The 16,548-nt window shown below is 51.8% G+C and overlaps 3 protein-coding genes across 3 annotated transcripts; all 3 read right to left on the reverse strand.

Annotated features, from left to right (window-relative positions):
* Positions 1-15: 15 nt before the first annotated feature.
* HETIRDRAFT_101001 (uncharacterized protein) lies at positions 16-10,234 on the reverse strand (the record flags this gene model as incomplete). The annotated part of the gene is made up of 4 exons (XM_009543885.1): positions 16-108; positions 164-201; positions 281-416; positions 10,151-10,234. The coding sequence occupies 4 exons, from the start codon at positions 10,232-10,234 to the stop codon at positions 16-18; spliced, it is 351 nt and encodes a 116-aa protein (XP_009542180.1).
* A 666-nt stretch (positions 10,235-10,900) lies between these two features.
* Positions 10,901-12,143, reverse strand: HETIRDRAFT_470293 (uncharacterized protein; the record flags this gene model as incomplete). The annotated part of the gene is made up of 1 exon (XM_009543886.1): positions 10,901-12,143. The coding sequence occupies exon 1, from the start codon at positions 11,876-11,878 to the stop codon at positions 10,901-10,903; it is 978 nt and encodes a 325-aa protein (XP_009542181.1). The 5' UTR covers positions 11,879-12,143.
* A 1,762-nt stretch (positions 12,144-13,905) lies between these two features.
* Positions 13,906-14,342, reverse strand: HETIRDRAFT_168464 (vacuolar H+-ATPase V0 sector, subunit A; the record flags this gene model as incomplete). The annotated part of the gene is made up of 3 exons (XM_009543887.1): positions 13,906-14,088; positions 14,145-14,245; positions 14,303-14,342. The coding sequence occupies 3 exons, from the start codon at positions 14,340-14,342 to the stop codon at positions 13,906-13,908; spliced, it is 324 nt and encodes a 107-aa protein (XP_009542182.1).
* Positions 14,343-16,548: the final 2,206 nt, after the last annotated feature.

Raw genomic sequence — 16,548 nt, forward strand, 5'->3', positions numbered from 1 at the left:
CTCTCGCACCTTGAACTAAACAATTCCAATGACGCCCACTACGAATTCTCCAACGAAGGCGAATAGCGCAACGTTGCGGTAGCAGTTATTACTTCCAAATCGATATAGCTAACAGCGGGTGAATTTCAATTCTGCCTCCACAAGTGATTGCCAAATAACGCACCAAATTCATGATGAGACTCGCAGATACATCATCCGGCCCTGCAACAAATCTTTGATCATCCTTCTAGAGCCTCCCTTGTTGACGGACAGAGCCTCCAGCCTGTACTTCAACACTTACACAATCGCAAGACAGATATGATGCCGTTCAGGTGCACAAACAAGAAGCCGGCGTGCGTAATTTGATACAGTGCAGTAAGCGCAGTGAAGAGGATCGATGGACCGTCGTTGCGGGGAAGGGTGACAAGAAGGAAGTTCTGCGTTATGGCATGTGAGAACTGTGGATGAAAGAGCAAGCGTACAAAAAGCGGCATCGCCAATGTATACCGGGCGAGAATGTCTGCCTCGTTCTCAACAACGGTAGTGTCAACCTCCATCACTGACATTGCCTCGCCCATCTGGATTCTGAACGACGTGAATGGAGTGGACAGAGGACCATATACTGAGCTCGATGCTGCTGCAGTGCAGGCGTCGATAGTCTTGTCAGAGCTGACGGTCAGCCGCAATGGGCGAAATCACCAAATAATTGAGGAAAAATTTACTCCGCCTATTCTAGTTCATTGTTGAAGGTAGCCGTATGCCAGCAAGGCTCGAGTTCGAAGGACAATATGAGAAGGAATAGATAGGTATTTGTAAAAGAGAAGCGCTGGAGTGAACAGACTGTACAACAACAGATCCATGTGAAGCCGTGATAATTTAGATGTGATCAACCTCGTGGGAGATGAGCTTATCGACCCCTCGTCGCTGAGGTGCCGTCGTAGATGAAGTCGACGATGAGCAACTTATGGCGATATTATAGCTTACATAACGACTAGTTTCCTATTCGTCGTGCAGGTGTCGTGCAATACCGGGCTAGACGACGCGTCGAGTCGATGTCGACCACGAGCAGAGTCCTGCGAAAACCAGAGTGAGTCAGTTTCCAACCGAATCGATCCGAGCGCAACAGGTTGGTCAAAACAACGAGGGTGGTAAGGAAAGGAAAGGCAAAGACATCGATAGCGTGCGCCGCGAAACAAAAGAGCGAGCGAAGAGAAAAGAAAAACGAACGGTGCGCACCTTCAGCTCTATCCACTGAGCAGGCCATCTCCTATGCCCCCCATGCCCCCTCCGCCGCCCTCTGGACCATCATGTCTCGGGCCCTGCGAGGGACCGCCCCTGCCGTTATGTTTCCTGCCTCTGTTTGGGCAGTGCTCTCGCTTGTGGCGATGGACTTCATCTTTACGCACAAAAAGAGCTGGGCAGTCGCCGCATGCAAATTCGCGCTGTCCTCCGTGGCGCAGAGTCGCCTTGTGTCGGGGCATGTCGTAAGGGCACGACAGCCGCTTGCTGCACCCGTCGGTGCCGTCGCAGACATGAGGGTCAGCCCTCTTGCGCTTTCGCGCGCCTCTCTGTTCCTCTCCTGGTGTCGATGTCCAGGGCCCTCCGATGGACTGCGGTACAGCCTCGGGGACTGGCTCACCTGTGGGGATCTCCACCCTGTGGGTGGACGTCGTCGATGTACTTGTAGTTTGTTGGGGGGCGCTGCCGTGTGCCTGTGGATGGACCACGGGGATCTGGCTTTGCACATCCACCGTCTGTCTCTCTCTCTCCGCATATTGGGTCGGAAGCCTCACGGAAAAGCGCCCACATCCCGCGATCGGGGGCATGCGCGGCCTCTTGACTATACGCCTCCCCGCCGTCGCGCCGCTCGCTCCCTGGCTCGCTCCCTCCTCCTTCCCCTCGCTTCCCTCCCCATCCCTCGCCTTCTTCCACCTTGGCTCCTCCTCCACATGCACGTGGTGTTCCTGCGACACCGGCTCCGTGGTGATCTCTGGCGACGGCGGCAGCTCTGGGACAGGCCCCGGAACCTCCGCGACGAGCACTCGCAGAGGCACCTCGGCCAACACCCGAAGGACGGTGTCGCGAGGCGCCTGCACGATCTCCCGCGCCATGTCACTCCATGGACCCCGGATCGGCTTGACGGCGCCCAGCAGCGAGGAGAACGCTACCGCACCGTGCCTCCGATGGACCTCGATAGGGTCCAATGCATCCACTAGTGTTGAGATGGTCGAGATGGGGACGTGGCGTGGATCCTCCTCCGTGTATGCATGAGTGGCGGGGACTAAAACTGGTAATTGCCATGCGCCCGCCGACTCGTTGTCATCGTCCCAGTGGGTGGCCTGGGCGGGTGCGTATGGCGCGAAGGGCGTCGGAACCTCAAGGTAGGTTCCAGGGAACGGATTCAGTCGTCCCCCACGTGCGATATAGGCATAGGGCCACGGTTGTGCAGAACGGCTCCCGTCCTGGAGAAAGTACGTGCCCTCATCCTAGGAATGCAGAGCAATGAGTGGCGTTTTAAAAATCTGGAGCAAGGTTCTAGACTTACTGACTCGTCATCTGTGAGGTCGCTCTCACGATGCCTCTCGTTGTCGATAGCATGGGAGCGCGACGGGCCTGCGCCAGGAGCTGTGGGCGAGTTCGTATTAACATGTAGCAACCTGCTCGAATGATATGCACATGCAGAACATACTGAAGAGGTCTTCCTCAGTGTCACGGCCGTAATCGTGGCACCACGACATTGCTAAGCGGGTGGATGATGGTGTGTAGGTTGTGTTGTTGAGTGGCTCAACAGCGTTGTGGTGGTTGGTAGGGGAGAGGTGGGTAAGACTCAGCGGTACAGTGAACTGTTGACTTTTCACCTCGCTTGATTAGGCGGATATACCATCGAAGAAGCGCCCACCACCTTCTCGAGGAATCAGTCCAAGGAACGCCTCCGACGCCGGTGTGATGCCTTCCTTCGCATGCTGGAATTAGGCTCCGACCCAAGCCCAAGGTGGGTCCATTGTTTGCATTCCGCAGGTTGTTCATCATTTCTCCTTTCGGCCGTGTCCTCTCTTCCAGCGACAGGCGGGCAATTTTCTCTGCCTCGTTCCATCAATTCTGTGAGACATAACGTGTCCAGGCTGTAACCATCCGGCGGGCTTCTGGGGGTGCGCCCATCGTTATCGTCGTTCATCCGGCCCTCGATAACATCTGTGGCAAAGTCACGCGAGGAGCGGGGTTGCACATGTCGTAACAACCCGATTATTCCCTTGTTCTGTAACGCTTCTTTTGACGGTCGACGCTCTTCGGCGTCATGCCTTGTATCCGGGACGGGCCTCCGCAATTGAGATTATACGCGTTCGTCGATAGGTTGTAGGCGCATCAAGGTGCTTGATTTTACGGAAGGGTCATTGCAAACGGCATAATTCAGCCCGCTCGTGTTCTGAAATCGAATATTCTAGCCGCTTGTAGCGTCTTCGCACATCACGCAGGGGTGGCAAGGCACAGTATTGTGCCATGTACTCAGTCGACCGACTATCGAATTAGTTTTCTCGGCGCGTATATATCCAGAGGCTTTCTCGAGTGAGACTGGGAAGGCACCTGCACGCCCGATCGACCATTTCCCGTGTCGACAGAGCATCCATCAGCGGCGCCGGAAAGTAAGTTTGAGCTATTGCTCATGAAGAGGGTCTGGATGTCATACTCAATTTGATTGCCTCATCGATCAGTGCGGATGTTAGGGATAGGTCTGCATGTCTCAACACTAACCGCCAACGCGATGTTAATGTACGATCAAAATATTGCCTTCTACCTATCATCCAATTGTACGCTCTGGATTCTCCCAACAGACTCTCCGTATTTCAAGGAATACCAGTGTCCTGCTGTTTGCGATAAGGGATCGTTCCTATGATCGGCTCGCGTTTTCAAGCTAATAGACGATGTTGGAGCGAGGATAGAGTCGCATCGAAGGATGCAACGTCCCAGCAGGACTATGAACCAAGCCAAATTCAGCTCGGCATGGGAGCATTATCTCGAAGATGTGAAGGCAATGTTCACGATAGTGCTCTCGAATTCTTCAATACCCCATTATATCATGTTTACTGCACGTCTCCGATAGATGTATCTCCGTATGTTACAGCTGGAGCAAGAGGCTTGGGAGGAACGATTGTCATTGTTGTGCAAATAATTCGCTGGATTCGACAAAGCACCACTGTGAGCGTTTCACGAGAATAGGCTCAAGAGACAATAGTGATGTCATGAAAGATCTATGGCCTGTTTTGAGCGGTGAAAACGAAGGTCGTTGCTGCTCTTGGGGTGAGGATAAGTTAAAATCGGCGCCGTCGGAGTGGCGCTCGATGACATTAGACGTGGATGCACCTTGCGCGGTAAGGCCACGTGGCTAAAGTCACTCTCAGTAAAAACGGAATTCAAGTGATTGTCAAGCTCAGTCAAAAAATTGGTATTTTGTCATGTATCTGTCAAGAAAGTGGCGCAAAAAGTCATACACAAGTCATAAACTACCAAAATTGGACACGACTTTTACACGACCTCTGCACTGCTTCAATGACGGATACATGACAAAATACCAATTTTTTGACTGGGCATGACGTTCACTTGAAATCCGTTTTTACTGAGGGTCACATGCAACTAGCTGCTCGGATGCTTGACCTCTTGAGTTCAGCGAGGTTCCGCATCTTCATAGACAGTCCACACCCACATGCCGTCGAATCAGACTCCTGAAACATCTTTGCCTTCTGGGGGATAAGTGAAGCTTTGCGATCTGAAAAAGGTCGCTTTTGAGACCAGGTGAGTATCCTGATCTGTAGTTGAGACTATCGCGATGTTGATCTGGCCATCCCACACAGTGCAATTGACTACTGGAGTCATTTTTTGCGAATTAGACTCGATTCGCTCTCTGATTTCAGCACCACTGCATCCGCAGGTGACTTGAACGTCCTCAAGGCCTTTGATGACGAAGTAGTCTATCTGCGCACTGCAATATGTGCCATCCATGCGCGGCGCAATCACACAATCCCCACATGTCGCTTACCACCAGAGATCCTGGATAATATATTCTCTTTTCTGGTGGTAGTTGATTTGCCGCGGAAACAGAACCTGGGATGGATCAAAGTCTCACATGTGTGCAGTTACTGGAGAGATGTCGCTCTCGAGAACACAAACTTGTGGACAAAAATCAACCTTGATCTCGGCAGGGAATGGGTCTCGGAAATGTCTATGCGTGCAAAGCAGGCATCTCTTGTTTTCAAGAGCTCCTGCATGGAAAGCTCTGTCCAATTAATCACGCCCCATTTGCCTCGCGCGAGGGTGATCATTCTATCTGGCCTTGTGGACCCCTTTCATAATTTACAGCCCATTGATGCTCCTGCTCAGATAGTGGAGCATGTTGAGCTCTCAGTACGGGCTGAAGACAATTGTATCACAGAGCTTCCGGAAAACCTGTTCGCTAATCATGCCCCCCTCTTGCGTACTGCTTATTTTTCTGGGTTAGCGATCCCTTGGTCCTCCACAGTCTTTCATAATCTGACCAGCCTCAAGGTGTATGGAAATTCTGCCGAGAACTCTTCGATGCCACCATATGATACTTTTTTCGACGCATTGTCCGAAATGTGTTATCTGGAGACACTTTTGATCTACGATGCCCTCCCTCCCCTTTCTGCTTCGACATCTGGTCAGCCACGAAATACAATCGCACTCTCTCATCTTTCGAACTTGACTTTGGGAGGAGTCTGGTCGTGTTGTATGACATTCCTGGAAATTGTGGAATTTTCACCCCTTTCTGAATTGTTTCTCTCTTGTGACTGCGAAGAAGAGGAGCTTTCTACTCGCTTTCTGCTTCCCGTCCTTGAGAAACAAGGCGGGAAACCGGGACTTGTGCCCCCTCTTCGGACCATTCAGATGAATCGCCCTCCATCCTCAGGGTATATATTTTTTCATGGCTGGCGGCATTGTGATCCTCGTCACTCTTCCGAAGGAGCCACGATTCCAGTTACTTTGAGACTTTATAATAGCTGTCCGCAATGGCAGATCGAATGTGACATCTTAGGAGCTTTTTTCACCCAAGAGACGGTGAATCTCTTTATCGATGCAGATCCTCTTTGGGACTTGGCGATGTTTCGCAGTGTAGTTGGACGTGCTCAGAGTCTGAAGCGCATCTCCCTCTCTAAGTCCATTCTACGACCGTTTTGCATTGCTATGAAGAAGGACACGGATACCACAGCTCCAGAGCAGACTCCAGCCGAGTCGTACAGCGAGCATATTCCTTTCCCCAGCCTTAAGGTCATCCATTCACACCCCTTGCGAGTCTCAAACGTGTCCAAACTAGATCGCACTGTAGGTTTCTTGACCCGTGTGCTCAGAAAGCGCACTACATTGCGGGCTCCTATTCGACAGATCGACATCATCCAACCGGATTTGCCGGAAAAGTGGATGGAAGAGCTGAGAGCTGTTGTGCCCAACGTTACTTGGCGTGGAGGACGAGCCGCAGACTGCTTCAAATTTAAGTCGGAATTGTTCGATGCGATCTCCCAGAGAGGCACTAAATACCAATCAGTTGATGCAGAGAACCGAGACGTGACGTAAGGGGACAAATCTGTGTCCGCCTTGTAGTTTTATGCCACCGCGTCAGTCGGCGTTTCATAAAGGAAACAGTGTACTTTTTTTTTTTGATCTCAGAAAAGATTACGATTTAATTCAAACGAACATCGGGGTCAGATGAAATCCCAGCGAGTGCGAAGTGAATGGGATCATTTGCGAAAGAAATCAAGCAGAGATACCAGTACCTGGCATACTTTGCAGAGGATTTGATCTGGGAAGATCCACACGGTTCGAGCCGGAATGTCATTCAACAGCGATGATAGTGTCATACACATTATCAACGAAAAAATCTCGACAAGTCTGGTTGTAAGGACAGCATATGACCCCCGCTCCTATGTCAACGTCGCATATGGCTTGACTTGGATCGCAGGATGTCACTAAATGAAGGATGTCTAGGGAGGTCAGGGGTTGTGAGAGCGATGAGAAAGGTATGCAGAAGGGACAACTCACAGGGGGCGCAGGTTGAGGATCGCATCTCTTCTAAGATCGTCCTTCGCTCAGTCAGGCAGCTCGTCGTGAACGTGGGGCGAATTGATGTGGAGAAGCACATGATGAGTTGCGCTTACGCGAAGGCGAATAACAGCAAATACGGTGGAACGATGTTGTCACGCGTGAAGGGCCCAAGAGACCAGAATGATTCGCAGAAAGCAAGACGAGAACGAAAAGCAAAGTGAGAATGACAAGCAAAGCAAAATTGACAAGCTGGACAAGGGTGTGAAAGTGAAGCGAGCGGGCCAAGCAGAGTGAGAGCAACAGCCAGGATGACATGAAAGACAAGCAGAACAAGCAAGACAAGCACAAGGATTTCAAAGACAAGAACCAGGACAAGATCAAGTGATTGGGAAATCCCAGCGACGAGCAACAAATCCAACACAGGAATGCGAGCAAAACATAACCAGCAAGGCAAGAACCACGAGTGAGAGCCAGGAGACAAGACCAAGATATTTCAATAGATCGAGCGTTAACAAGTTGTTGTCCGCAAGCTTCGAGCGAGCCTTTGCAAATCCGCATATGCCAGAGCCAGCAAACATTCGTGGAGATCAAGAATATTACGACTGTACATGTAGACAATAAAACAACAGATGCTTGACTGATGTCTGTGGTAATGAGAGCGGATCATCAAACTCACGGGTGATTCACACCCGCTCACTGACAACCCCGTCTCTCGAGGGATCGCCCTGCATACTTGAATTTGGCGTCCGGACCTAAATATGTCAACCTTGGTTTTGACCTGTGCATTCAAGCTGGCCAGATATACTGAGGATGGTGCCAAGATAAAGCAGTACACAACAAAAATCACAAAGAGGAGTGCGGAGGCAGGAAGGAAAGGAAAGTGAAGGAAGACGAGACGGAGAGTAGCACAGAGCAAAGACATACAGAGTAAGCGAGATAGAATCCATAGACCTGGACAGCCATAGGACACCAGCGCGCCGTCAACCAGCGATCCAGAGCAAGGCGGAAGGCAAAGCTAGAGACACCAGAAAAGCTCGCCAAGATGCCCGAGGTCGAGGTCACCCGAATATCGTTCGCTGCCTGGCCTAGGTTGCTTGATGTCGTGCTTGAAGGCGATCGTGCCTTAGAATACAACATTGATCCTCAACTGCGTCGCATAATGATGTGTGATACTTGAACCTTGGAGTGGACGTTGTTGATAAGATGCTGGTGCTTCATTATCTATAACAAGGGTTTCGCCGACAAAAGAAATGATGCACAGCCGGATGGAGACGCACCTAGAAATGTAAGACGTATATGCGACTCAGTATTTGCGACAGTGGAAAAAGGTATGAAAGACTCACCGGGGGCGGACACCCCCTAACTGACGACCCGATCTCTTGCAGATTGAAATAGTTGTGTCTGGCGGTGCGGGACCTAAGTGATAGAACGGTTAGGTGGACTTACACTGACAAGATATTCGTTACCAAGATGGGCTGAGAGGGTCGCCAAGATGAACCAAAAGGAGATAGACAAGAACCGGAGAGAACCAAGAGAGATTGAGAGCGTCGCCGAGACAGACCAGGGCCACCGAGAGTGAATAACAGCCAAAACAAGATAGACGAGCAAGAAGATAAGATTGAGATAGGCCAGGACGAAGACGGAAACGAGCAAAGATTGACATGAGACATCAGAAACCAAGATCAAAGCCACAGCGAGTAAAGGAGAAAGCGAGGACCAAGTAAAACAGAGAAAGCATGCCACAGCGATCAGCAAAAAAAGAGAAGGCCAAGAGAGAAGACAAGGCGAGGACGAGAAGGAGCAAGCCAGACAGAGCAAGCAAGCCAGATCGAAGAGAGAACACAGAGAGACGGGAACCCAAAGCGAGCATACAACACAGCAAAGAGCGAGCAGACCACAGCCAAGGACATCAAAGCGCAGCAAATAATGATAAGAGACAAGAACCACCAGTGGGAGAAAGAGCAAGAGGACGAGCAAGACAGGCAAGACAGAACCTAGACATGTTAAAGAGACACACCAGCAACCAGACATCGAAGCCACCTCCAGAGAACGATACAGCCCGATGCCACAGACCAAAGCCACAGATCCCAGAGCAGTGTCGCCAGAAGATACAACGCGGCCAGTGAAATTTCTGTCGTGCTTGAAGGCGATCGTGCCTGCGAATGCGTCGTTGAGCATCAATGTATACGAACAGTGATAAAAAACGCGTACCTATGAGCTTGACGTCGTGATTGTGGCGATCGTGCCTAATAACCTAGAGCGCGTCGAGGTTCGATGGGAAAAGTGGCGAACGGCATGGATGAAATGTACCTGTACAGATGAAGGAGGGCGCGGAGAGGATAGTAAGTAACGAAGTGCATGAGACAAGGGGGTGGTGGGGAGGAAGAGAGTGTGATGGAAAGAAAGAGGGGAGAGCGGCGAGGCTTTATAGAGTTGGGGGTCACCAATGTCGCTTTGGCACCACCCATCGGTTAACGCTTGGACCTCCGCTGCCACTATTCGCCACACAACGTAACAAACGCCACGCTTCTCTGTCCAGCCACCTCGCCCGTTTTGGAAAGAGAACCGGCGCCTTGTGCGATCGGAATGATAGGATACATAGATCGGTAGAAGAGAAATGGATATTGAGAGTCCTCGAGTTCAGAAGGTGCAATATCTTGTCTCTCCTACCTTGTAACCAAACAGTTTCAATGACGCCCACTACGAATTCTCCAACGAAGGCGAATAGCATGGCACCGTCGCGATGGCGGTTGTTATTTCCAAATCGAAATAGCTAGCAGTGGGTAAATTTTTGATTCTGCTTTCACAAGTGATTGCTAAACAACGCACCAAATTCATGATGAGACTCGCAGATACATCCGGCCCTGCAGCAAATCTTTGGTCATCCTTCTAGAGCCTACCTCGTTAACAGACAGAGCCTCGAGCGTGTACTTCAACGTTTACGCAATCGCAAGATAGATAGCATGTCGTTCAGGTGCACAAAGAAGCCGGCATACGTCATTTGATACAGTGCAGTGAGTGCAGTGAAGAGGATCGATGGACCGTCGTTGCGGGGAAGGGTGACAAGAAGGAAGTTCTGCGTTATGGCATGTGAGAACTGTGGATGAAAGAGCAAGCGTACAAAAAGCGGCATCGCCAATGTATACCGGGCGAGAATGTCTGCCTCGTTCTCAACAACGGTAGTGTCAACCTCCATCACTGACATTGCCTCGCCCATCTGGATTCCGAACGACGTGAATGGAGTGGACAGAGGACCATACACTGAGCTCGATGCTGCTGCAGTGCAGGCGTCGATAGTCTTGTCAGAGCTGACGGTCAGCCGCAATGGATGAAATCAGCAAATAATTGAGGAAAGATTTACTCCGCCTAGTCTGGTTCATTGTTGAAGGTAGCCGTATGCCAGCAAGGCTCGAGTTCGAAGGACAATATGAGAAGGAATAGATAGATATTTTATGAAAAAAACGCTGGAGTGAACAGACTGTACAACAATCGTAAATCCGTGATAAGTTGCGTGTGATGAACCTCGTGGGAGATGAGCTTATCGACCCCTCGTCGCTGAGGTGCCGTTGTGGACGGGGTGGACGATGAGCGACCAGGCCCTACCAGGCTGTATGATGGCTTACATAACGATCGGCTTTCGATCCATCGTGCAAGTGTCGTACAATGCTAGGCTGGACGACGTCGACCATGAGCAGAGTCCTGCGAAAACCAGAGCGAGTCAGTTTCCAACCGAATCGATCCGAGCGCAAAATGTTGGCCAAAAACAACAAGGGTGGTAAGAAAAGGAAAGGCAAAGACATCGATAGCGTGCGCCGCGAAACAAAAGAGCGAGCGAAGAGAAAAGGAAAGCAAACGGTACGCACCTTCAGCTCTATCCGCCGAGCAGGCCATACCCCATACCCCCCATACCCCCTCCACTGCCCTCTAAACCATCGTGTCTCGGGCCCTGCGAGGGACCGCCCCCGCCGTTATGTTTCCTGCCCCTGTTTGGGCAGTGCTCCCGCATGTGGCGATGGACTTCATCTTTGCGCACACAAAGGGCTGGGCAGTCGCCGCATGCAAATTCGCGCTGTCCTCCGTGGCGCAGAGTCGCCTTGTGTCGGGGCATGTCGTAAGGGCACGACAGCCGCTTGCTGCACCCGTCGGTGCCGTCGCAGACATGAGGGTCAGCCCTCTTGCGCTTTCGCGCGCCTCTCTGTTCCTCTCCAGGTGTCGTTATCCAGGGCCCTCCGATGGACTGCAGTACAGCCTCGGGGACTGGATCACTTGTGGGGTTTTCCACCCTGTAGGTGGACGTCGTCGATGTCATTGTAGTCTCTGGAGGGGCGCTGCCGTGCGCCTGTGGATGGACCACAAGCATCTGGCCTCGCTCTCCCGCCGTCTCTCTCTCCCTCTCCGCATAGTCGCTTGTCAGCTTGACCGAAAATCGGCCATACCCTGCGATCGGGGGCATGCGCGGCCTCTTGACTGTACGCCTCCCCGCCGTCGCGCCGCTCGCTCCCTGACTCGCTCCCTCCTCCCTCCCATGTCTCCCCTCCCCATTTTTCGCCTTCTTCTGCCTTGGCTCCTCCTCCACATGCACGTGGTGCTCCGGCAGCACCGGATCCGAGGCGGTCTCTGGCGACGGCGGCAGCTCTGGGACAAGCTCCGGGGCCTCCTCGATGAGCACCTGCGGAGGCACCTCGGCCAACACCCCAAGGACGGTGTCGCGCGGCGCCTCCACTATATCTCGCGCCATCTCGCTCCATGGACCCTGGATCGGATGGACGGCGCCCAGCAGCAAGGAGAAGGGTGTCGTGCGGTGTCTCGAAGGGTGCTCCGCGACCGCGATAGGGTCCAATGCACCCATCAAACTTGAGACCGACGATGTGGTGATGTAGCGTTGGGCCGCCTCCGTGTAGGTGTGAGTGGCGGTGAGTGAAACAGGGAATGGCCATGCGCCCGTCGACTCGTTGTCATTGTCCCAGTGGGCGGCTTGGGTGGGTACGTGTGGCGCGATGGGGGTTGGAACCTCGAGGTAGGTCCCATGGAGCGAGCGATGTGGGAGTGGCACGTCAGGGCTCGGGTATCTACGGGTGATGTAGGTGTCCTCGTCCTAAGAATACAGAACAATGAGTGGCGTGTTGAAGGTCCGAAGCTAAGTTCCAGACTGACCGACTCGTCTGTGTCACCGCTCTCACCGTGTGTCTCGTCGACATCGTGTTGGGAGCACGACGGACCTGCGCCAGGTGCTGCGGATCGATTCGCATTAACATATAGCAAAATCCTGACGTGATATGCAAATATACAACGCACTGAAAAGCTCGTCCTCAAACGAGTCGTCGCTGTAGTAGTAGGACATGTTGATATCTTAATGGCGCTGATGTGGAGGAGAGGCGGGTGACAATTCGTGGTACAGTGAACGGTTGACTTTTTACTTTCGGCTCTCTAATTTTATTATCGAAGAAGCGCCCACCACCTTCTCGAGGAATCAGTCCAAGGAACGCCTCCAACGCCGGTGTGATGTCTTCCTTCGCATGCTGGAATTAGGCTCCAATCCAAGCCCAAGGTGGGTCCATTGTTCACATCCCGCAGGTTGTTCATCATTTCTCTGTTCGGCCGTGTCCTCTCTTCCAGCGACAGGCGGGCAATTTTCTCTGCCTCGTTCCATCAATTCTGTAAGACAGAACGTGTCAAGGCTGTGAACATCCGGCGGGCTTCTGGGGGTGCGTCCATCGTTATCGTCGTTTATCCGGCCCTCGATAACATCTGTGGCAAAGTCGCGCGAGGAGCGGGGTTGCACATGTCGTAACAACCCGCTTATTCCCTTGTTCTCCACAGCTTCTTCTGACCGTCGACTCCCGTCAGCGCCATGCCTTGTATCTGGCACGGGTCGCCGCAGTTGAAATTATGCACCCTTGTCGATAGGTTGTAGACGCATCAGGGTGCTTGATTTCACTGATGGTCCCATCGCAAACGGCATAATGCAGCCCGCGAGTGGTCTGGAATCGAATATTCTAGTCGCTTATGGTGTCTTCGCACAACATGCAGGGGTAGAAAGGCACACTATTTTGCCATCCTTCATTTCATCGCTTTTTTGAAGACAGTGGATCGTTCTAGCCTAACTGGTTCATTCAGCGTGCTCAGGATTTCCCGTATGGGCGAGTGCAGGCTGGTCGGAATGTCAGGACGAGGGTCTAAGGATGGTTTGATCTTGTCGGAGCGTGACTTGCGATAGCTCCGGTGCGAAGGTGGAGGCGCTCAGTGATCAATTAACAAGCGGGATGACTGATTTTGTGGGCAATATAGGGCCTGCATCCTCCTCGTTGTATGTGACTTGAGCATCGTGGGTATCCATAGAACAGGCACAGCCAACATCTAGTGTGTTCGCGTCGGACTCATGTACTCAGTGAACCGACTATCGAATCGGCCTCTCGGCACGTACACATCCAAAGGCTTGCTCGAGTGGGGATGCGCAGGGATCCGTGAAATTGTGCGACTATTCGCATCAAGAGAGAATTCATGAGACTTAGGTAGCAGGCTTGAGCCATTGTTTATGAGAAGAAGGTCTGTACGTCGTACTCGACTTCATCGCCTCATCGATAAAAGCGGTCAGATGCTACACGCCGCAGTACGTTTCGCCAACGTGCCGAGCTGTCGTCGAATGATGTCCTGATATCAGACTGGTTGCTTTCAGCCTATAAGAAAGAGTGAGCTATGAGGCGATTCCTTGTGTTTTTGTAAGCGTGTTTACCCTGTCAAAGAATACAGCTGTCTCCCTCAGAACATGCCTAGCCTCAACCAGCTCCCTCAATCGACCACTAAGCAGTTCTTAGCTCTCATTCATCTGTACAAGCCTCGACTCGTGCTCGGCAAATGTAACGTCTAAGCCATCCATTATTTGAGCTGCTCGCGGACCAACGGTGATGAGAGGCGCCGAATCATACAGCGGGCGCACGGGTATCTTATCTTTTTCCCTCTCAATTTGAGTAGAGAAAAAAGAACGCGACGAGCCATCTCGTCGATGCGACGAATCTCGCCTATGAATGATCGTTGGAAGGGATTGACGTTGGGGTTCGGCTGTGCAGCTCATCGTTAGCTTCATATAACGTGAATTCGACAGTCCTAAATCTCACATCCTTGAACTGCATGTTTTCAAGTTCCCCAAGCTCAGCGACCGTGTCATGGGCAACTTCTGTTGATACGAATAGTTGCACCAAGCCCATAGCCTCAGAGCCTGATGTGTGTGCTACTTCAGTCACCTAGAGATGGTTCGAAACGTAGAGATACGAACGGAATAAGCTGGGATATTCATTGACCACAGGGGTGCCCATGGCGGTGGAAGAATTGTAGATGGAGAGTCATTAAGAGAGATGCTGACGATGCGAGGAGGCACGCTCTTCACCAGCTTCAATGTTTTTCCGGATTCCGCAGGCTTTTCGATTTTTTGTCCATGCTCAAATTGGCCGCAATCAGGTATTTCAACCTTTTCTACTCGCACTGATCGTCGGAAAGCGTCGGCATCGTTCCTAGACTACATTCGCTACATTCTCTTGCGCTGAGTCGCTGACAGAACCTGACCAGGCAAGGCTAGTCCCGAGTAGTCTCTGTTGCTGACCCTATACGCAGAAAATATTCGTAGGCCAGTCCCAGCCAGGATCACCTCATTGATGCGCACAAGTTTATGCACTATTTTCTTCGTCATTAGGTACCGCCGACCCATATTTAAATCTGCTGCAGGCTAGACCTGGAACACATAAGACGGTGTGCTCTCTAGCTAGAGAATATGACTTGAGAGAGCCTCCACGACTCAAGTTACACCGAAGACATGTAACGCTCAAAGCTTCTTCTAGGTTTTTATGCCGTACGTCGTCGCATCTTGTCCTATTTCCACACCCCCTTAATTTCCATGACAATGTTTGCAACGCGACGCAACCACACACCTTCTTAATACCAGTAGCTCAGGCTCTCCTCTCTGAGATCTTCAAATGCGCTCTGTTGCTATTGCACACGTCGCTATTGCCGCCTTTGGACTCGACATCGTCTGCGAGTTGCTGCATGATACCGCGCCCTCGCTTCTGCATTCAGACGTGAAGGTTCTCAATGGTCATGAAGAACCACGGGATGCAGGAGTTGCGGACCAGAAGGAGGGGTCGAGGGTAGGGCTGATGAGGGACGTGATCTGTTAGGGAGAATCAAAAGAGATTGCAGCCAGCGACGCTGTGAGTAGTCTTCTCCTACAAGTCTTCATTCAACTCCATGATGCCGTCTTCCCTCCGCTCTACGCTGCTTATTATATCTGTACAAAAACAATACGAGGATAACAAATGCCCTTCGACTGCAACAGCTACTACGCACCGTCACCGCCCACTGATTCCGACGTATATCTCGAACAATTTCACCTACACTGTCAAACACTTTCCTTGCACGTCCACATAAAGTGCCTGCGTGAGCATTTTCTCCTGGCTTTGATTATTTTCAAGTTTCAAATCCCATTCTTTTGGAAAACCAACTTCAAACTCCCACGAGCGCGCAGCGCTCGCCGTATGTCCGTCACGTTGTTTGCCAAAACAATGTGATCCTGACGAGCTTGGTTCCGCAGGCCCACCGGCCAGATGCCAAGTGTGCATTATGCGCCTCGCTCGCGTCGTCACCGTGTGCCACGACAGATCCTGCAGTCGGTGTGCTAGATATGGGCGGACAACGTGTCTGCGAATTAACGTTCGTTACGGCTGGCTCATATGCAACGGGTTCGTGAAGAAAGATGGCGATTACTTTGCTATCTCACTCCTATACGCTACCTTTATTCTGTAAGGCCACGAGTCGCTTTGAGCGAGGCCCATTTCTGACAAAGGAAGGCCGCAGATTAACACAAAGTGGATGGCCAGGATGCGCACACCAGGAGACACACTTCGCTATCCGCTGTCAGAGCAGAGGCTCAGCTGTCCTCCACGATTTCGGTGTCGAGCAAATGATAACTCAGAGTGCCTTCTTTAACACGTTCTTAATGAGGTACGCTTGGTGATGGAGTCGTGCATGCTATACATCTATCGCCAAGATTGGTGCCGATCTGCGTCCATCGAGAGTAGCGCGGGTGCGTGGTGGCGCTAGTCTCCCGAAGGCAGCAACGTTGACGATTCTCCTTCAACCTCCGACGTGGTCTCCGGATATCCGTATCTAACGGTGGCGCGTCGTCTGTATATAACTTGTGATGGATCGTTCCATTGTCGCAGGCCACTCAAACACACTCCGATCACATTTGCGCCGTGACAAGCGTGGTCGTTGCCGGTCGTGGCCATGGTATCTAGAGGCTGGGCTGCGGAGCGATCACTAATTTGATGTGTGTAGCGCTCTGCTCATAGAATGAAGTATTGTGTAGCTCAGTGATCGCAATGACGGCTCGTCTGCCGCCACAAAGGTTCATACAAGCGGCCTTGTAACTCGGCCACAATGCGATCACGTGTCTATGTCGCGGAGTTCCATGGCTTCGTGGCTCGCAGCGTTGGTTCAAACGTTCACCAGCAGAGGTTACTATCAGAA

The sequence above is a fragment of the Heterobasidion irregulare genome (assembly GCF_000320585.1).
Source record: "Heterobasidion irregulare TC 32-1 unplaced genomic scaffold scaffold_02, whole genome shotgun sequence".
Lineage (NCBI taxonomy): Eukaryota > Fungi > Basidiomycota > Agaricomycetes > Russulales > Bondarzewiaceae > Heterobasidion > Heterobasidion irregulare.